At 56.6% G+C, this 21,601-nt stretch overlaps 1 protein-coding gene across 1 annotated transcript in view; it reads right to left on the reverse strand.

Annotated features, from left to right (window-relative positions):
- The window catches only part of LOC144953216 (protein Jade-1-like), a 39,003-nt gene that overhangs the window by 8,925 nt on the left and 8,477 nt on the right, over positions 1 to 21,601 (reverse strand). Inside the window, exons 4-12 of the mRNA XM_078883775.1 lie at positions 21,247 to 21,437; positions 17,443 to 17,654; positions 16,264 to 16,431; positions 14,452 to 14,568; positions 13,871 to 14,125; positions 11,745 to 12,029; positions 10,677 to 10,794; positions 3,082 to 3,834; positions 2,873 to 3,021 (exon numbers count right to left, since the gene is read on the reverse strand). Of these exons, the coding sequence (XP_078739901.1) occupies positions 2,873 to 3,021; positions 3,082 to 3,834; positions 10,677 to 10,794; positions 11,745 to 12,029; positions 13,871 to 14,125; positions 14,452 to 14,568; positions 16,264 to 16,431; positions 17,443 to 17,654; positions 21,247 to 21,437 (2,248 nt within the window). The remainder of the gene's footprint in view (positions 1 to 2,872; positions 3,022 to 3,081; positions 3,835 to 10,676; positions 10,795 to 11,744; positions 12,030 to 13,870; positions 14,126 to 14,451; positions 14,569 to 16,263; positions 16,432 to 17,442; positions 17,655 to 21,246; positions 21,438 to 21,601) is intronic.

A 21,601-nucleotide genomic window follows, 5' to 3' on the forward strand; every position in this document is an offset into this window, starting at 1 on the left:
GATTACGCCGCACTCACTCTCCACTGCACGTCGCACGCTCCGTTTCCCCTCCAGCAACCACCGCTTGCCCGCCCACCCGCCCACTCAGCCGCCCGCCCATCCACCCACCCACTCAGCCTCCCACCCACTCACCCACCCACTCAGCCTCCCGCCCACCCACCCACTCAGCCGCCCGCCCACTCGCCCACTCAGCCTCCCGCCCACCCGCCCACTCAGCCGCCCGCCCGCCCACTCAGCCGCCCGCCCACCCGCCCACTCAGCCGCCCGCCCGCCCACTCAGCCGCCCGCCCACCCCCTATCCCCTGCGCATGACCCAACCCCCAGCCAGACTCAAAGGCTGCGAAGGTTCCAACGCTGGAGAGAGTTCGCAAGGTGCCAGCGCCGTACGCGGTGCCGAGCTGTGCCGAGCTGTGCTGGGCTGTGCCGGCCAAGGAGAGAGAGACACACACGGAGAGTGTGGGGAGGGAGTAGAGAGAGTTGAGGCCATGACGTTCAATGCAAGGCTGAGAGAGAGCGAGAGTGGAGGAGAGAGGGGGAGAGTAGAGAGAGTGGGGAGAGAGAGTGGGGAGGGAGAGAGTGGGGAGAGAGAGTGGTGAGAGTAGAGAGAGTGGGGAGAGTAGAGAGAGTGGGGAGAGAGAGTGAGGGGAGAGAGTGAGGAGAGAGAGAGTGCAGCGAAGGCGAGAGAGAATGGGGAGAGGGAGTGGGGAGAGAGAGTGGGGAGAGAGGGAGTGCAGCGAGGGGGAGAGAGAGTGGGGAGAGGGAGCGTGGCAGGGCACCACTTGGCCTGACTTCGCCTTTACCCGATAACAAAAAAGTAAAAACAACCTCGACGACCCTGCCTCCTCCTCCTCCCACCTCCTACCACCACCACCTCCTCCTACCACCACCACCTCCTCCTCCTCATCGCTCATCCGCGCACCACCGAGTCGCAACGCAGACGTCAAAACAAACCAAAGCGCTGAACAAAATAGGAAAGTAAAAAGATGCACAAGAGAACGGACGCCGCTACGCACCGCTCACCGCCGCCGCTCACCACTCACCGCTCACCGCCACCGCTCACCGCCACCACGGCGCCCGATCGCCGGCGGCGCGGTACAAATGCCAGTGCTTGTTATTCACCGCGAGGGGAACGACGGACAACCTTCAAAACGTTTCCTCGTTTACGATTAATAAGAATGAACAAACGGAGGGGAGGGGGGGGGATGAAACACGAAAGGAGGGCGCACAAGTCAGAGGGGAGTCGCTCCGGATGGGGGGTGGGGGCTTCAGAATAGCTACGGAACTCATCTGATTTCTTCGGGATAAATAAAGATTCTGAAATGTAACCAATCAATGGACGGCAAGGGCAGAGGGAGAGAGAGTAAACAAAGAGTATAGAGGAGACAGAGGGAGGAGAGAGAGGGGAGAGAGATGAGAGGGAGGAGGGAGGGAGGAGAGAGAGATGAGAGAGTGGGAGGTGAGAGATGAGAGGGAGGAGAGAGGGAGGAGAGAGATGAGAGAGGGAGAGAGAGATGAGAGAGATGAGAGACAGAGGGGAGTGAGACGGGTGCGGTGGGGGAGGAGCAAGGCATGGGTCACGCGTGGAAATGTACAGAGCTCGCGACGCTTATAAATATATACTGGGCGTGCGTGCGATCTCGCGTGCGATCTCGTGAGCGATCTCATGAGTGATTTTGTGTGCAATCTCGTGCGTGATCTCATGTGCGATCGTGAGTGATCTCATGTGTGATCGTGAGTGATCTCGTGTGCAATCTCGTGCGTGATCTTGTGTGATCTCGTGTGTGATCGTGCGTGATCTTGTGTGATCTCGTGTGCAATCTCGTGCGTGATCTCGTGCGTGATCTCGTGCGTGATCTCGTGTGTGATCGTGAGTGATCTCGTGAGTGATCTCGTGTGCAATCTCGTGCGTGATCTCGTGTGTGATCGTGAGTGATCTCGTGAGTGATCTCGTGTGCAATCTCGTGCGTGATCGTGGGAGAGCAACGAAGAACGACGCGACGCGCTGGAGCACGGGCGGGCAGAAGACGCACGGAGACGGGAGACGTCGCGACGGGCGCACACAGACAACCCTCTTCTGTGCCCACAGACCCCTAGACAAGCCAGCCAGGGACCCCTACACAACCAGCCAGGGACCCCTAGACAAGCCAGTCAGGGACCCCTAGACATGCCAGCCAGGGACCCCTAGACAACCAGCCAGGGACCCCTAGACAAGCCAGCCAGGGACCCCTAGACAAGCCAGCCAGGGACCCCTAGACAACCAGCCAGGGACCCCTACACAACCAGCCATGGACCCCTAGACAAGCCAGTCAGGGACCCCTAGACAAGCCAGTCAGGGACCCCTCGACAAGCCAGCCAGGGACCCCTAGACAACCAGCCAGGGACCCCTACACAAGCCAGCCAGGGACCCCTAGACAACCAGCCAGGGACCCCTACACAAGCCAGCCAGGGACCCCTAGACAACCAGCCAGGGACCCCTACACAAGCCAGCCAGGGACCCCTACACAAGCCAGCCAGGGACCCCTACACAAGCCAGCCAGGGACCCCTAGACAACCAGCCAGGGACCCCTAGACATGTAGCCAGGGACCCCGACCAGAGCTAGCCAGGGAGCATCGTGGGTTTTTTTCCACTGCACAAGCCGATCCAAGCCGAGGCTACTCCGCGGTGACTCCGTGTCCTCACCGCGTGGCGACCGACGACGTCTCGCGCGACACCGATGCCGGATTGGCCCCATCCCCCCCACCCCCACCCCCTTGCCGCCGGTTACTACGGGAGGGTTGAAGAGAACGAAACGGAGAGAGTGGCACGCGCACAAAGACAGAGAGGAGGGGGGTGGGGGGGTGGGGCGACCGTCCCCGTGGCACCTCAGCTCACGAGCGAGTTGAGGAAGCGCGACATGGTCAGGTTCGTCTTGAGAGTGAACTTCATGGCCGACGCCGACGCCGCCGCCGCCGGGGGCACCGTTTGCGACGGCGCCGCTCCCGGCGGCTGTCCGGCCTCCGCCCGCCGCCGGGATTTGACTCCTGCCCCTCCCTCGCCAACGTCAACAACAACAACGCCGCCGGCGGCGGCGTCGTCGTCGCCGGCGGCGGCTGTGGCTGGCGCCGGCCTCTTCCTCAGCACGCGCCCGTCGGCGAGCGGTGCCGGCCTCCTCGTCCTCCTCCTCTCCCCGTCGCCGTTCTCCGCTCGCTCCTCCACCTCCTCCACCTCCTCCTCCCCCTCCTCCTCCTCCTGCTCCTCCTCTTCGCCGTCGCCGTCGTCTTCGTCTCCGGGAAGCTCGCTGGCGGCACCGGCAGAAGCCACCGGGCGGCACGGAGAGCCTCCCCCGCGGGGAGGGGGGGCGGCACCACCGCCGCCGCCACCACCGCCGCCGCCGCGCACCCTCCGCTCGTCCACGCGGCTCACGCGCACGCACGGCACGGCGGTGGCGCCCCCCGGCAGCGCCAGCTTCACCATCGAGCCGTTGCAGCGACGGGCAATGCCGCCGTCACCACCTCCTCCCTGCTGCTGATGATGCTGCTGCTGCTGATGATGCTGCTGCTGATGCTGCTGCTGCAGCTGCTGATGCTGCTGATGCTGCTGCTGCTGCTGCTGATGCTGCTGCTGATGCTGCTGATGCGGTGTGGGGGGGCGCCGCCCGTTGACGGTGTCTGGGCGGCGGGGAGTGTCGGGGTGGGCGCCGGCGTTTTCAGACGCCGACGCCAACAAGGACGAGGAAGACGAAGAGGCGGTGGCGGCCGGCGCGGTCGATGATCGCTGGACGCACGCGCTGCCCGCACTGCTTGCGCTGCTTGCGCTGCTTGCGGCGGCGCTGCTTGCGCTGCTCGGGCTGGCGCCTGTGATTCGTGGTGGTGGGAGAGATGGGAGAGTGGTAAGAGAGTGGTGGGGGAGTGGTGGGGGAGTGGTGAGAGAGTGGTGAGTGTGGTGAGAGAGTGGTGAGAGAGTGGTGAGTGTGGTGAGAGTGGTGAGAGAGTGGTGAGTGTGGTGAGAGTGGTGAGAGAGTGGGGGAGTGGTGAGAGTGGTGAGAGAGTGGTGAGAGAGTGATGAGTGTGGTGAGAGAGTGGTGAGAGTGGTGAGAGAGTGGTGGGGGAGTGGTGAGAGAGTGGTGACTGAGTGATGAGTGTGGTGAGAGAGTGGTGAGAGAGTGGTGAGTGTGGTGAGAGAGTGGTGAGTGTGGTGAGAGTGGTGAGGGAGTGGTGAGAGAGTGGTGAGTGTGGTGAGAGTGGTGAGAGAGTGGGGGAGTGGTGAGAGTGGTGAGAGAGTGGTGGGGGAGTGGTGAGAGAGTGGTGAGAGAGTGGTGAGTGTGGTGAGGGAGTGGTGAGAGAGTGGTGGAAGAGGGAGGTGTGAAAGAGGGAGGTGTGGGAGAGTGGTGAGGGAGTGGTGAGAGAGTGGTGAGAGAGTGGTGAGTGTGGTGAGGGAGTGGTGAGAGAGGTGAGGGAGTGGTGAGGGAGCGGTGGGGGAGTGGTGAGGGAGTGGTGAGAGAGGTGTGGAAGAGGGAGGTGTGGGGGAGGGTAACCATGAGGCTGAATCATATCAGCAGCGCCTGTGCCCCAGAGACACCCCAGACCCCCCCAGGGCATTGAACCCAGGCTCCTTGGCAGGAGGACGGTGGTGGCGGCTCTGACCTGTGACCCCAATGCTGGAGCCCTGCCCCCCAGGGGTGTGAGTGGGGGGGGCTGGGAGCAGGGCGGCTCCTTGCCCCCATACAAGACAAAGGTCCCCCGTGTAGCCTCAACAGACCGTTGGGGAAAGTGCCGATAGCGAGTAGCCACCGATGAAGGCCGGCACGGCACACGAGGGGGAGGGGTGGGTGGCCAGCAACCACGCCCGGCCGCCTTTGTCTCCCCAGTGGCGATGTTTATACGCCGCACCAGGTACTTATTTGAGGCTGAGTCGACCTACGGGAGGCCCAGGACCGATTCAGATAATCGTCACTGTTGTTGGCCGTGAGGGGGAATCGAACTCTGGTCTCTGCTGGGTTCGTAGCACAGCGCTAACTGGTGCAGCACAGACACACACAACAACAACAACAACCGCCATTCGCCACTAAGTGGCGGTGACGTCACCACGACGCTTGTGCCAGGCCATGTGCACCTTGAGGCCACGTGAAGTGTCGAACGCCCGCTGGCAGGAGGTCACGGGGCAGACCCAGGTGCCACGGGTCGACTGACCGAGATGACCGAGATGACTGGCTGATGCACCACCTGTGCCCCCTACTGTACCAACTTGCTGTGCTTTAGCCACCCGGCGCTCCGCTCGTTGTTGTGAGCGTTGCTCCTCCGCCCTCCGTTGTTGCTGGAGGGCGACTGCCTCCAACTGCCCAGTAGCGTCCTTCACGAGCCTCCTCCACTAAGGCCGATCTTGACACCGCTGGTACCAGTCATCGGCAAGTCCACTCAGCTCCACATCCTCCTGTACCACATCACTCCATCTCTTCTCCAGCCCGTGCCGCGCCCGTTTAGCCCCCTCGATCCGGCCGAACAAAAGCTGTTTAGGCATGCGGTGGCTGGGCATGCGGGCTACATGACCCAGCCAACGCAGCCTTGCCTGCCGGAGGAGCTCACTGATGGGACTTTGCCCAGATCTTTCAAGGACTTGTGAGCTCCTCACACAATCCAGCCTGGTTAAACCCAGGATGGATCGTAGGCAGGCCAGCCTAAATGTTTCCAACCGGCGAAGATGCTCCACTAGGGGGGTCCACGTTTCGCAAGCGTAGAGAAGGGAGGGAATGACCGTGGCCGAGAAGACCTGAAGCTTCGTGCGGAGCGACAGACCAGGTAGCTTCCACACAGTGTTACGCAACCGATGAAAAGATATTGCCGCTCGACTGATTCGGAGTGAGACCTCTGCTGATAAACTGGAGCCGGTCATAAGCACACTGCCCAGGTATGGGAAACTCTCCACTCTCTCCACAACTGCCCCATCACCAATTGGGAGTTGTGGGGGTGGAGTGTCCGATGGTACAAAATACCCGTGGCAGGTGCTTAGTTTTGGTGGGGCTGATGGTAAGGCCCCACCTCTTAGTGGCATGCTCCAGTCTCAGCAGCAGCGTCTCCAACTCCTCTTCTGAATGAGCAGCTATTACCAAATCATCGGCATACATAACGTGGTTGACCAATAGGGAGCCATCCCTTGATCGCACCCGGGCGTCGATCAGCCTCCCATTATATCTGTACCAAATGGAAATTCCCCCGGTACAGCTATTGAAGGCTTCACGAACTACGCAGTCGAAATAGATGTTAAATAATGTGGGAGCCAGAGGACATCCCTGTCGCACCCCAAGGTGTACAGGGAAAGGCTCCGACTCCCGGCTACGTAGTTTTACCCGGGCCCGCTCACCATCATGAAGGTCCTTAATGATCGTGAGCAGAGGGTCAGGGACTCCGAAAGCACGAAGAACAACCCAGAGCCCAGTCCTACTGATGGTATCATAGGCCTTGACCAGGTCAATAAAGCAGAGATGTAGGTCTTTTTGGAATTCCCTACACCTCTGCTGTAGCAGACGGACAGAAAATATGGCATCTGTGCAGGACCGCCCTTTCCTGAAACCGCATTGGGGCTCCGCAAGCCTCTCCTCAGCGTGCCTAGCAAGGCGATGTTGAATAATCCTTGCCAGGACCTTTCCCGGCACACTGAGGAGTGAGATGCCCCTGTAGTTGTTACAGTCGGTACGGTCCCCCTTCTTAAAGAGGGGGACCACCAGGGCATCCTTCCAGTCCTGCGGAACCCGTCCAGTGGTCCAGACTGTTGTTATGATGTCATATAGGGCAGTCTGTGCACAAACGCCACCCTCCCTCAGCATTTCGCTTGGGAGATCATCTCTGCCCGGTGCCTTCCCTGGTCTCAGACTCCGGATCGCCCTCAGTACTTCCTCAACAGCTGGCACCTCAGCCAGCCACTCACAGGGGGTGACCTCTTCCAATATTTGAGGCACCGCAGCCTCAGCAGGGTTATCCCCACTTTGTGCCATGATGTTTTCCTGGCTGAGAGATTTTCCCTCCCCCAGGACCTCGCAGAAATGCTCAGCAAATCTGCAAACCTGTTCCTGGGGGTCGGAGATTGGATCACCGTTTTTTCCTCTAATGATGGTAATAGGTGTGGCGCTGCAGGTTACTTTTTTGATGGAATTAAATAGTGATTTGTGATCGCGGGCCACTGAGGCAGACTCCATCTCCTCAGCAACCTGCGACCACCACCTATCCTTACAGCGCCTTACGGCTCTCCGAACCTCCGAGCGAAGGCTGCGGTAAACCTCCTCATTCTCCGACGTGGGATGCTGTAGGCGATGAGAGTGGGCCTGTCGCTTTTTCTCAATTAACCTGAACACCTCCTCTGTCAGCCAGGGTTTCTGGGGAGGTCTGGACCGCGTACCCAAAGCAGCCATTGCAGCTGCATGAGTCACAGTCTTAAACCTCGCCCATTTACCCTCGACATCAGGTGGAGTGGGGGACGATGCCAACCCCAGCTGCAAGCAATGATGAAATTCTCGCTTGCAACTTTCATCAGCTAGCTGAGACCAGGCCACTTTTGGTTGGAATGGGGTCCTGGGTGTACACCCACCACCGGAGTGGAAGAATGGCAGGCGCATCTTACAGATGACTAGTCGATGGTCAGAGGTCAGATCAGCTCCACGGTAGGTCCTGGTGTCAAGGACATGGGCTCGCATCCGCTGGTCCGTCACTATGTAGTCCAGCAGATGTTCTTGCTTGCACCCGGCATGCATCCATGATGTTGTGTGGATGCGCCGATGCCGGAAGAGCGTGTTGGTAATTACAAGCCCATGGGCTGCACAAAAATCTAGCAGCCTTCTACCGTTATTATTGAGCTGATCTGGCCCATGCCTTCCAATCACTCCAGACCAGGTGCCAGCATCATGACCAACTCGGGCATTGAAGTCACCCAACAAGATGACTCTGTCCCGAGTGGCCACTTTAGCCAGCACCTGTGACAGGAGGTCATAGAAAGCGTCTGACTCATCGGCTTTGCCTGCATCCCTCCACGGATGTTCGTCTTCGGTGGGGGCATAAGTAACCACGAGCACCACTCCTCGCCTCTGGTTGATGGGAAGGCGAGCCCAAAGTATCCTGGGGCTTACAGCTTCCCACACCTCACCGCCACGCTCCCACGCCCCCTTCATTCTTTTGTTCAGAAGAAGAGCCACACCCTGTTTTTTGGCAGTCTCCTGCCCCGAGTAGAGGACTGTCCACCCCTCATGGTGGCAGGAGCCAGAACCGGTCCACCGGACCTCCTGAATGCCACAGAGATCCAGGCGGTACCGGTCCAGCTCCCGACAGAGGAGTGGCAGCCTCTCCTCCGCAGTGAGCGTTCGAACATTCCACGTGGCCATCCGCAATGGTTTTTCGTTGTTTCTGGAGGAGCCCCGAGGGTGAAAATTCAATCTCCTGGCTCCGCCAAATGGGGTTTGGCCAGGAGACGTCATAAAAGCCTGACCCCCCGGGGCCTCCGGCACAAGCTTATTAATTACAGGTTTATGTTTAATTCGTAGTTTAGTGGTGGTTAATTGAAGGTGGAGGGGTTACCAGCCCCTCGCACCCGTCCAGAGCCCCCGTTTAGCCACTGTGGTGGTCACAGACGCCATGAGGGGAGAGGCCAATGGGCATTGGCCCTCCCCCCACAGCACTGCCCACGACAGTGTTGCCCGTCCGGCACCGCGAGGAGGTAGGAGGTCAGACACACACACACACCGACACACAGACACACAGACACACAAACACACACCGACACACACCGACACACACACAGACACACACAGACACACAAACACACACCGACACGCACACTGACACACACACCGATCCACATACAACAACAACAACCGCCATTCGCCACTAAGAGGCGGTGACGTCACCACAACGCTTGTGCCAGGCCATGTGCACCTTGAGGCCACGTGAAGTGTCGAACGCCCGCTGGCGTGTTGGCCGTGAGCGGAAATCGAACCCGGGTCGCCGTGCTGTGCGCCGCGATTGGCTGGGAGATCTGAACTACGTCACCTGGTATGCAGGAGGTCGTGGGGTCAGCCCCGGCCCTGACACCTGTTGTAGATTTGGAGTTTGGGTTTGCGACCCGTTGCGACTATCGGTGGGCGTGGGCCTATGGGGTCTCCAGATAAGTCTCGGTATGGGGAGTCTACGGGTCTCTGTGTGAGTCTACGGGTCTCTGTGTGAGTCTACGGGTCTGTGTGAGTCTACGGGTCTGTGTGAGTCTACGGGTCTCTGTGTGAGTCTACGGGTCTCTGTGCGAGTCTACGGGTCTCTGTGCGAGTCTACGGGTCTCCAGATAAGTCTACGGGTCTCTGTGCGAGTCTACGGGTCTCCGAGTCTATGGGTCCTCTTTGTGAGTCTACGGGTCTCTGTGCGAGTCTACGGGTCTCCGTGCGAGTCTACGGGTCTCTGTGTGAGTCTATGGGTCTCTGTGTGAGTCTATGGGTCTCTGTGTGACTCTATTGGTTTCCGTGAGTCTATGGGTCTCTGTGAGTCTATGGGTCTCCGAGTCTATGGGTCCTCTTTGTGAGTCTATGGGTCTCTTTGTGAGTCTATACGGGGGATCTTTGTCTTACCATTGGTAGGGCTATTTTAATAAACACAATAGACAGAAAGGACAAGTTCAAAGGGCTCGCATAATGCACATGCATCATGTACGTTGCCTCAGTCACCCCCCCCCCCACATTGTGCAAGAGCGCAGAAGGGTGGTCAACACATCAACGCGTCGAGAAGGAACGACGCAGGTGGACTTCTCCATAAATCTGGCTGTCGCCTGATGAAGCTGGTTGTAATTACCAGCAAAACGTCACGGTACTCAGATTGTAAATGTTGTGGCTTGGCTCTCCAACACACCGGTGTGCTGTACTATTATACTACACTATACACTACACTATACACTACTACACTACTACACTCTACACTACTACACTCTACACTACACTATACACTACTACACTCTACACTACACTATGCACCACATTATACACTACTACACACTACACTACACACTACTATACACTACACTATACACTACACTACTATACACTACACTATACACTACACTACTATACACTACACTATATACTACACGATACACTACACTATACACTACACACTACACTATATACTACACTACACAGTGTACTATCTTCTTGGTTCTTTTGGTAAAGTCACGTAGAATGGAAATAATAAAATAATAAAAAAAATATTAATAAAACATTATAAAATAATAATAAATAAAACATGATAATATATGTTATGTTTTATTTGTATATTTTTTCTTTTATTATTCCCATTCTATGTGACTGTACCGAAAGAACCAAGACGATGAATCCCTGCAGTCACGAAAGCTTTAAATCGAAGTGCTGTACTAGTGACGAATTGGCCACGTTCTGTTTACGTGACAACACTTACTGGTTGGCCGTGTCGGGTGCTGGAGGGTTTTAACGACACAACATTTATATATTCACGCGATCTGACCCACAAACCTCTACTATGGGGGCCTTTCCTGGCAAGATAAAACAGCCGAGTAAAAGCAGCGAGTAGCAACAGCGCCGACGAAGGCTGCCGGCACCGTGGTGCACGAGGGGGTGGGTTGCCAGCACCACGCCCGGTCGTTTTTGTATCCCCCGGTGGGGGCGGGGGGGGGAGGGGGCGGGGGGTGGAAGTCGCCGAACCTGTGGCGGTGCCGGTCTCCAGCAGGCGCAGCTGAGTGTGGAAGACCTGCTCCAGGAGGCGCGTCAACGAGTTCTTGAGTTTCTCTCTCCGGGAGACCATGTAGCACAGGTTACGCACCTACACGCACGCACACAAAGACAAAGATCCCCCCTGTAGCCTCGAACACACTGTTGGGGCAAGTGCTGTTAGCGAGCAGCACCTACAAAGACAAAGATCCCCCGTGTAGCTCTAACAGACTGCAGGGGCAAGTGCTGTTAGTGAGTAGCACCTACAAAGACAAAGATCCCCCGTGTAGCGAGAAATCTATGAAGGCCGGAACGATACACCGACACACAGACACACCGATCCACATACAACAAGAACATCTGCCATTCGCCACTAAGTGGCGGTGACGTCTCCACGACGCTTGTGCCAGGCCATGTGCACCTTGAGGCCACGTGAAGTGTCGAACGCCCGCTGGCAGGAGGTCACGGGGCAGACCCAGGTGCCACGGGTGGACTGACTGAGATGACAGAGATGACTGGCTGATGCACAACCTGTGCCCCCTACTGTACCAACTTGCTGTGCTTTAGCCACCCAGAGCGTCGGGTGACCCACATACACACACACACCAACCCACATACGTAGACACACACACACTGACACAGACACACACACCGACACACACACCAACCCACATACATAGACACACACACTGACACAGACACACACACACCGACACACACACCGACACAGACACACACACACTGACACAGACACACACACTGACACACTGACACAGACACACACACTGACACACTGACACAGACACACAGACACACACACCGACCCACACACACACACCGACCCACACACACATACCGACACACACTGACACACTGACACAGACACACACACACCGACCCACATACACGCACACACTGACACACACACACACACACACCGACCCACACACACACACTGACACAGACACCGACACATACACACACACACACCGACCCACACACACACACTGACACACACACTGACACACACACTGACACAGACACTGACACACACCCACTCACCCGCTCCAGGTCCTGTCGCAGGTACATGAACATGCGCATGCGGCGGTAGAGGCTGTCCTCCGACGCCTCGGTGCCCCCCGCGCCGCCGCCGGCCCCCGAGCCGCCGGCGGCCCCCCCGGGCCCCGCCGTGGCGAGGGAGTCCGGGGGGGGGTCCATGAGCGGGCGAGAGAAGGAGGAGCGTCGCTTGAGCTTCCAGTACTGGAAGAGGAGGTCGACCGGAGCGTCGGGGAGACACAGAGACTGGGCCAGCTCCTCACCGGGACCCGCCAGCGAGAAGAACTCCTCCTGACGATACGGAGATACAGAGGCAAACACGCACAGACACATGTACACGGACAGACACATGTACACAGAGACACACACATGTACACAGACACACACACAGACAGACACATGTACATATATACACATACACACACAGACACATGTACACAGAGACACACACGCACACAGACACATGTACACAGAGACACACACACGGACAGACACATGTACACAGAGACAGACAGACAGACACATGTACACAGAGACACACAGACAGACACATGTACACAGAGACACACAGGGACAGACACATGTACACAGAGGCACACACGGACAGACACATGTACACAGAGACACACACACACAGACACATGTACACAGAGACACACATGGACACATGTACACAGAGACACACACAGACACATGTACATATATACACAGACACAAACACACACAGTGACACAAACACACACAACAACCGCCATTCGTCACTAAATGACGAACGCCAAGCAGCTTGGTGAGAAGGTGACAACAGTTGGTGCGATTATTCTCAAATGGAAGAAACACAAAAGAACTGTCAATCTCCCTCGGCCTGGGGCTCCATGCAAGATCTCACCTCGTGGAGTTGCAATGATCATGATAACGGTGAGGAATCAGCCCAGAACTACACGGGAGGATCTTGTCAATGATCTCAAGGCAGCTGGGACCATAGTCACCAAGAAAACAGTTGGTAACACACTACGCCGTGAAGGACTGAAATCCTGCAGCGCCCGCAAGGTCCCCCTGCTCAAGAAAGCACATATACATGCCCGTCTGAAGTTTGCCAATGAACATCTGAATGATTCAGAGGACAACTGGGTGAAAGTGTTGTGGCCAGATGAGACCAAAATGGAGCTCTTTGGCATCAACTCAACTCGCCGTGTTTGGAGGAGGAATGCTGCCTATGACCCCAAGAACACCATCCCCACCGTCAAACATGGAGGTGGAAACATTATGCTTTGGGGGTGTGTTTCTGCTAAGGGGACAGGACAACTTCACCGCATCAAAGGGACGATGGATGGGGCCATGTACCGTCAAATCTTGGGTAAGAACCTCCTTCCCTCAGCCAGGGCATTGACAATGGGTCGTGGATGGGTATTCCAGCATGACAATGACCCAAAACACACGGCCAAGGTAACAAAGGAGTGGCTCAAGAAGAAGCACATTAAGGTCCTGGAGTGGCCTAGCCAGTCTCCAGACCTTAATCCCATAGAAAATCTGTGGAGGGAGCTGAAGATTCGAGTTGTCAAACGTCAGCCTCGAAACCTTGATGACTTGGAGAAGATCTGCAAAGAGCAGTGGGACAAAATCCCTCCTGAGATGTGTGCAAACCTGGTGGCCAACTACAAGAAACGTCTGACCTCTGTGATTGCCAACAAGGGTTTTGCCACCAAGTACTAAGTCATGTTTTGCAGAGGGGTCAAATACTTATTTCCCTCATTAAAATGCAAATCAATTTATAACATTTTTGACATGCACTTTTCTGGATTTTGTTGTTGTTATTCTGTCTCTCACTGTTCAAATAAACCTACCATTAAAACTATAGACTGATCATTTCTTTGTCAGTGGGCAAACGTACAAAATCAGCAGGGGACCAAATACTTTTTTCCCTCACTGTACACACATGTATACATACACACATATATATACACACACACAGATACATATACACACACAGAAACACACACAGAGATATACACACACACACACAGATACACACACACAGATACACACACACATATATATACACACACACATAGATACACACACAGAAACACACACACAGATACACAAAACAATGACAGGCGGCAATGACCTCCTACCTGCAGCTCCTGCAGCTTCTGCTTGCGAAGGCTGGTCTTCTCATCCTCAGTGGGACCACCTCCTCCACCACCACCACCTCCTCCCGCATGGCTGCTCCGATGCTGCTGCTGCTGCTGTGGCCGGCGCTTGCTGTGCTTGGAGCAGATGGAGCGGAATCGAACCTCCTCCCCCTCCTCCAGGGTGGTGCGCATCTCGAGGGCGTGCTCGAAGGCACAGGTGACGTGGAACGCCGTGATGCAACTCTTCACCGAGCACTGGGACCCAACGGAGACACGCGGAGAGACTCAGCCTCACGTGAACACCCAACGGGGTGAACGCTCACTCACGTGAACACCCAACGGGGTTCACGCTCACTCACGTGAACACCCAACGGGGTGAACGCTCACCCACGTTAACACTTAGCAGCGTTAACACTCACACAGACACGCACGTTAACGCGCAGGCAGGCACTCACTCACTGGTGCCGCATGAACATCAACGTAAAACGCACGGCCGATGCATCCACGCAGAGGGTCGTTGCATTCACAGAGATGCTGCCCCACCCGCCCCCCCCCGCCCCCCCCGCCCTCCCCGCCCCCACCTGGATGCAGGCTCCGGTCTTGACGCGGCACAGAGAGCAGACGAGAGCCCAGCGGCTGGGCGGCACTTGGGAAATCTTCGTCACCGGCTCCATCCGCTCGGGGCAACCGATGCTCACCTGCACAAAGCAACGGCACGCGGGGGGTTGGCGGATCACGCGCAGATGGGCTGCGGAACTCCCTTCGACGTGCGGGTGGACTAATCTCCATCTGTTCCAGTGGTAGTGTGGTTGGTTGTGTGTTTGGTTGAGTTGTGTGGTTGCTTGAGTGGTAGTGTGTTTGGTAGTGTGGTGGTGTGGTAGTGTTAGTGTGGTAGTGTGGTAGTGGTAGTGTGGTGGTAGTGTGGTGGTAGTGTGGTAGTGTGGTAGTGTGGTGGTAGTGTGGTTGGTAGTGTGGTAGTGTGGTAGTGTGGTTGGTAGTGTGGTAGTGTGGTGGTAGTGTGGTAGTGTAGTAGTGTGGTAGTGTGGTAGTGTGGTTGGTAGTGTGGTGGTAGTGTGGTGGTAGTGTGGTAGTGTGGTGGTAGTGTGGTTGGTAGTGTGGTAGTGTGGTGGTAGTGTGGTAGTGTGGTAGTGTGGTGGTAGTGTGGTTGGTAGTGTGGTAGTGTGGTGGTAGTGTGGTTGTGTGGTGGTGTGGTAGTGTGGTAGTGTTAGTGTGGTAGTGTGGTGGTAGTGTGGTGGTAGTGTGGTAGTGTGGTGGTAGTGTGGTTGGTAGTGTGGTAGTGTGGTAGTGTGGTTGGTAGTGTGGTAGTGTGGTGGTAGTGTGGTAGTGTAGTAGTGTGGTAGTGTGGTTGGTAGTGTGGTTGGTAGTGTGGTGGTAGTGTGGTAGTGTGGTGGTAGTGTGGTTGGTAGTGTGGTAGTGTGGTGGTAGTGTGGTAGTGTGGTAGTGTGGTGGTAGTGTGGTTGGTAGTGTGGTAGTGTGGTGGTAGTGTGGTTGTGTGGTTGTGTGGTAGTGTGGTGGTAGTGTGGTTGGTTGAGTGGTGGTAGTGTGGTAGTGTGATTAGTTAAGTGGTGGTAGTGTGGTAGTGTGGTAGAGTGGTAGGTAGTGTGGTAGGTAGTGTGGTTGGTAGTGTGGTAGTGTGGTAGGTAGTGTGGTTGGTAGTGTGGTTGAGTGGTAGTGTGGTTGGTAGTGTGGTAGTGTGGTGGTAGTGTGGTGGTAGTGTGGTTGTGTGGTAGTGTGGTTGGTAGTGTGGTAGGTAGTGTGGTAGTGTGGTTGTGTGGTAGTGTGGTAGGTAGTGTGGTAGTGTGGTAGTAGTGTGGTAGTGTGATTAGTTAAGTGGTGGTGTGTGGTAGTGTGGTAGTAGTGTGGCAGTGTGATTAGTTAAGTGGTGGTGTGTGGTAGTAGAGTGGTAGTGTGGTTGGTAGTGTGGTAGAGTGGTAGTGTAGTAGTGTGGTTGTTAGTGTGGTTGTGTGGTAGTGTTATAGTGTGATTAGTTAAGTGGTGGTGTGTGGTAGTGTGGTAGTAGTGTGGTAGTGTGATTAGTTCAATGGTGGTGTGTGGTAGTAGTGTGATAGTGTGATAAGTTAAGTGGTGGTAGTGTGGTAGTGTTATTAGTTAAGTGGTGGTGTGTGGTAGTGTGGTAGTAGAGTGGTAGTGTAGTAGAGTGGTAGTGTGGTAGTAGAGTGGTAGTGTGGTAGTAAAGTGGTAGTGTGGTTGGTTGTGTGGTAGTGTGATTAGTTAAGTGGTGGTAGTGTGGTAGTAGTGTGGTAGTGTGATTAGTTGAGTGGTGGTAGTGTGATTAGTTAAGTGGTAGTAGTGTGGTAGTGTGATTAGTTGAGTGGTGGTGTGTGCTAGTGCGGTTGTGCACAGACTCCCACCTCGGGTATCCAGAGGGCACAGCTGACGTGTGCCCACTTGCTGCCGCTGCGCGTGGGCTTCATGGCGCCGCCCGTCTTGGGGCACAGCAGGCAGGCGGGGCGCACGCCCAGCGCGCACGAGCGGCACAGCCAGCTACCCTCCGGCACCTTGAGGATGCCGTAGCAAGCCTGCACTCACCAGCCGGGGGACACACGAGGGGTACACGTGGTGCACACGGAAGGGCACGGGGGGCGTGAGACCGGAATGAGAGGGATGTTGCACTCGCTCACTCATCCCTTAGCCACTCGACAACAACAACAACAATAGGCGCCATTCGGTGACGTCACCACAGCGCCGTTGCCTGGCCAGGTGCACTTCGAGGCCATCGCGTGAAGTGTCAAAGGCTCGCTGCTGGCAGGAGGCCACGGGAGACCCAGCAGGTACCACGGGTTGACCCACTGAGATGATTACTGGCCGATGCACCACCTGTACCCCCCCACTATGCCAGCTTGCTGCATTTTAGCCACCCGGCGCTCCGCTCGTTGTTGTGAGCGTCCTTCGTGAGCCTGCTCCAAAGTCACTCACTCAAGCATTCACTCACGAGCTCATCGACTAACCCTCTAAACCCACCCACCCTCACCTGGTAGACGCACACACTGCAGCGGTCACAGAACACCATCTCACTCACCTACTCACCCACCCACTCACTCAACCAGTAACTCATTCACTCACTCACCCACCCACCATCTAACCCACTCACTTATCCACCCACCCTCTGACCCACTCACCCACCCACTCATCCACCCACCCACTCAACCACCCACTCACTCACTCACTCACCCACCCTCTAACCCACCCACTCACTCAACCAGCCACTCATTCACTCACTCAACCACCAACCATCTAACCCACTCCCTCATCCACCCACCCTATAATCCACTCACCCACCCACTCATCCTCCCACACACCCACCCTCTAACCCACCCAACCACTCACGCAACCAGCCACTCATTCACTCACTCACCCACCCACCATCTAACCCACTCACTCATCCACCCACCCTCTGATCCCCTCACCCACCCTCATCTGGTGGACACCATTTCCCTCACCCACTCACTTACCCACCCACCCACTCACCCACCCGCCCACTCGCCCGCCCGCCCGCCTGCCCGCCCGCCCAACCACCCACCCACGCTCACCTGGTGGACACACACGTTGCAGCGGTCGCAGAACACCATCTCGTTGGCCTCCTCGCAGTCGGGCGAGCGGCACACGTCGCACACCACGTCCTCGTCGTACTCGATGCCCAGGCCCTCCACCGTGTCCATGGCCACCGCCATGCGGTCCTCGCAGCGCCGCTCCAGACGCTCCATCACGCGCTCCGCCGCGGCCTCGTCCACGCGCGCCTCCCCTGCCGGGTCAAAGGTCACCCCCCCCGCCCGCGTAGCCGTCATGCAACCGCCGGTTGTGAGGGGGGGGGGGGGGGGGGGCACCGCCACCACCGCGCCCCGGCCGCCCTGATCTTCGCGGAGGAGATGTTGAGTACGCTACCGCACCGGTCGGCCGGCACAGGTACGGTGAAACTTCGTCTCCTGGCCAAACCCCATTTGGCGGAGCCAGGAGATTTAATCTTTACCCTCGGGGCTCCTCCAGAAACAACAAAAAGCCACTGCGGGTGGCCACGTGGAATGTTCGAACACTCACTGCGGAGGAGAGGATGCCACTCATCTATCGGGAGCTGGACCGGTACCGCCTGGATCTTTGTGGCATTCAGGAGGTCCGGTGGACCGGCTCTGGCTCCTGCCACCATGAGGGGTGGACAGTCCTCTACCCAGGGCAGGAGACTGCCAAACAACAGGGAGTGGCTCTTCTTCTGAACAAAAGAATGAAGGGGGCGTGGGAGTGTGGTGGTGAGGTGTGGGAAGTTGTAAGCCCCAGGATACTTTGGGCTCGCCTTCCATTCAACCGGAGGCGAGGAGTGGTGGTCGTGGTTACTTATGCCCCCACCGAAGACGAACATCCGTGGAGGAATGCAGGCAAGGCCGATGAGTCAGATGCCTTCTATGACCTCCTGTCACAGGTGCTGGCTAAAGCGGCCCCTCGGGATAGTCATCTTGTTGGGTGACTTCAATGCCCGAGTTGGTCATGACGCTGGCACCTGGTCTGGAGTGATTGGAAGGTATGGGCCAGATCAGATCAATAACAACGGTAGGAGGCTGCTAGATTTTTGTGCAGCCCATGGGCTTGTAATTACCAACATGCTCTTCCGGCATCGGCACATCCACACAACATCATGGATGCATGCCGGGTCCAAGCAAGAACATCTGCTGGACTACGTAATGACGGAACAGCGGATGCGGGCCCATGTCCTTGACACCAAGACCTACCGTGGAGCTGATCTGCCCTCTGACCATCGACTTGTTATCTGTAAGATGCGCTTGCCATTCTTCCACTCCAGTGGTGGGTGCACACGCAGGACCCCATTCCAACTTAAGGTGGTCTGGTCTCAGTTAGCTGATGAAAGTTGCAGGCGAGAATTTCATCATCGCTTACGGCTGGGGTTGGCATCGTCCCCCACTCCTCCAGATGTCGAGGGTAAATGGGCGAGGTTTAGGAGTGTAACTCAGGCAGCTGCAATGGCTGCTTTGGGTACGCGTTCCAGACCTCCCCAGTTACCCTGGCTGACAGGAGGTGTTCAGGATGGCTGAAAAAAAGCGACAGGCCCACTCGAATTGTCTACAGCATCCCACGTCAGAGAACGAGGAGGCTTACCGTAGCCTTCGCTCGGAGGTTCGGAGAGCTGTGAGGCGCTGCAAGGATTGGTGGTGGTCGCGGGTTGCTGAGGCGATGGAATCTGCCTCAATGGCCCGCGATCACAAATCCCTATTTAACTCCATCAAAAAAGTTACCTGCAGCGCCACACCGATTACCATCATGAGGGGAAAAAAAGGTGATCCAATCTCCGACCCCCAGGAACAGGTTTGCAGATTTGCTGAGCATTTCTGTGAAGTCCTAGGGGAGGGTAAATCCCTCGACATGGAAAACATCGTGGGACAAAGTGGGGATGACCCTGCTGAGGCTGCGGTACCTTAAATATTGGAAGAGGAAGTCACCCCCTGTGAGTGGCTGGCTGAGGTGCCATCTGTTGAGGAAGTACTAAAGGCGATTCAGAGTCTGAGACAAGGAAAGGCACTGAGCAGAGATGATCTCCCAAGCGAAATGCTAAGGGAGGGTGGCGTTTGTGCACAGACTGCCCTACATGACATCATAACAGTCTGGACCACTGGACGGGTTCTGCAGGATTGGAACAACTACAGGGGCATTTCACTCCTCAGTGTGCCGGGAAAGGTCCTGGCGAGGATTATTCAACATCGCCTTGCCAGGCATGCTGACGAGAGGGGCTTGCTGAGCCTCAATATGGTTTCAGGAAAGGGCGGCCCTGCACAGATGCCATATTTTCTCGCCACTTGCTACAGCAGAGGTGTAGAGAATTCCAACAAGACCTACATCTCTGCTTTATTCACCTGGTCAAGGCCTATGATACCATCAGTAGGCCTGGGCTCTGGGTTGTTCTCCATGCTTTCGGAGTCCCTGACCCTCTGCTCACAATCATTAAGGACCTTCATGATGGTGAGCGGGCCCGGGTAAAACTACGTGGCCGGGAGTCGGAGCCATTTCCTGTTCACCTTGGGGTGCGACAGGGATGTCCTCTGGCTCCCACATTCAACATCTTTTTCGACCACGTAGTTCATGAAGCCTTTGATGGCTGTACCAGAGGAATTTCCATCTGGTACAGATACAAAGGGAGGCTGATTGATGCCCGGGTGCGATCAAGGGATGGCTCCTTATTGGTCAACCACGTCATGTATGCCGATGATCCGGTAATTGCCGCTCAATCAGAGGAGGAGTTGGAGGCGCTGCTGCTGAAACTGGAGCGTGCCTCTAAGAGGTGGGGCCTTACCATCAGCCCCACCAAAACTAAGCACCTGCCTGGGTATTTTGTACCATCGGGCAACCCACCACCACAACTCCCAATCGGTGATGGGGCAGTTGTGGAGAGAGTGGAGAGTTTCCCATACCTGGGCAGTGTGCTCATGACCGGCTCCGGTTTGACAGCAGAGGTCTCGAAATAAGTCGAGCGCCATTATCTTTTTATCGGTTGCGTAACGCTGTGTGGAAGCTACCTGGTCTGTCGCTCCGCACGAAGCGTCAAGTCTTCTCGGCCACGGTCATTCCCTCCCTCTACGCTTGCGAAACGTGGACCCCCCCTAATGGAGCATCTTCGCCGGTTGGAAACATTCAGGCTGGCCTGCCTACGATCCATCCTGGGTTTAACGAGGCTGGATTGTGAGAGGAGCTCACAAATCCTTGAAAGATCTGGGCAAAGTCCCATCGGTGAGCTCCTCTGGCAGGCAAGGCTGCGTTGGCTGGGTCATGTAGCCCGCATGCCCAGTCACCACATGCCTAAACAGCTTTTGTTCGGCCGGATAGAGGGAACTAAACGGGCGCGGCACGGGCTAGAGAAGAGATGGAGTCATGTGGTACAGGAGGACGTGGAGCTGAGTGGACTTGCCGATGTCTGGTACCAGCGGTGTCAAGATCGGCCTCTGTGGAGGAGGCTCGTGAAAGACGCTGCTACTGGCCAGTTGGAGGCAGTCGCCCTCCAACAACAACGGAGGGCGGAGGAGCGATGCTCACAACAACGAGCGGAGCGCCGGGTGGCTAAAGCACAGCAAGTTGGCACAGTAGGGGGCACGGGTGGTGCATCAGCCAGTCATCTCGGTCATCTCAGTCAGTCGACCCGTGGCACCTGGGTCTGCCCCGTGACCTCCTGCCAGCGGACGTTCGACAATTCACGTGGCCTTAACGTGCACATAGTCTGGCACAAGCGTCGTGATGATGTCACCGCCACTTCGTGGCAAATGGCGATTGTTGTTGTGTATATGTACGAGTGTGTGTGTGTCTCTGTACGAGTTGTTGTTGTGTGTGTAGACCCCACACACCCATGCGCTGGAGCTCGCGGTTGGCCATCTGTAGCCAGGAGAGGTCGGTGTCGTCCAGGTCGTAGTGGCAGGTCGCCTGGATGAGCGAACGCAGGTCGGCGTAGCCGGGTGTTGGAGACTCCAGGTCCGACATCTGGATGTACTTCCTGGTTCGTGCAAACGTCACGGCCTTCTCGCGCTCCGCCAGTATCCTGGGGCAAGAAACAGGGACGGGGGGGGGGGAGCATGAGAAGAGACGCACGGGGGAGGAGACGCACGGGGGGGACGCGTAGAAGGAGAGCGAAGACGGGGGGGGAGACGCGTGGAAGGAGACGCAGGGGAGGTGAGCGGAGACACGGGGGAGACACAGGAAGGG

This window comes from Lampetra fluviatilis, chromosome 73, assembly GCF_964198595.1.
Source record: "Lampetra fluviatilis chromosome 73, kcLamFluv1.1, whole genome shotgun sequence".
In the NCBI taxonomy this organism is placed as follows: Eukaryota; Metazoa; Chordata; class Hyperoartia; order Petromyzontiformes; family Petromyzontidae; genus Lampetra; species Lampetra fluviatilis.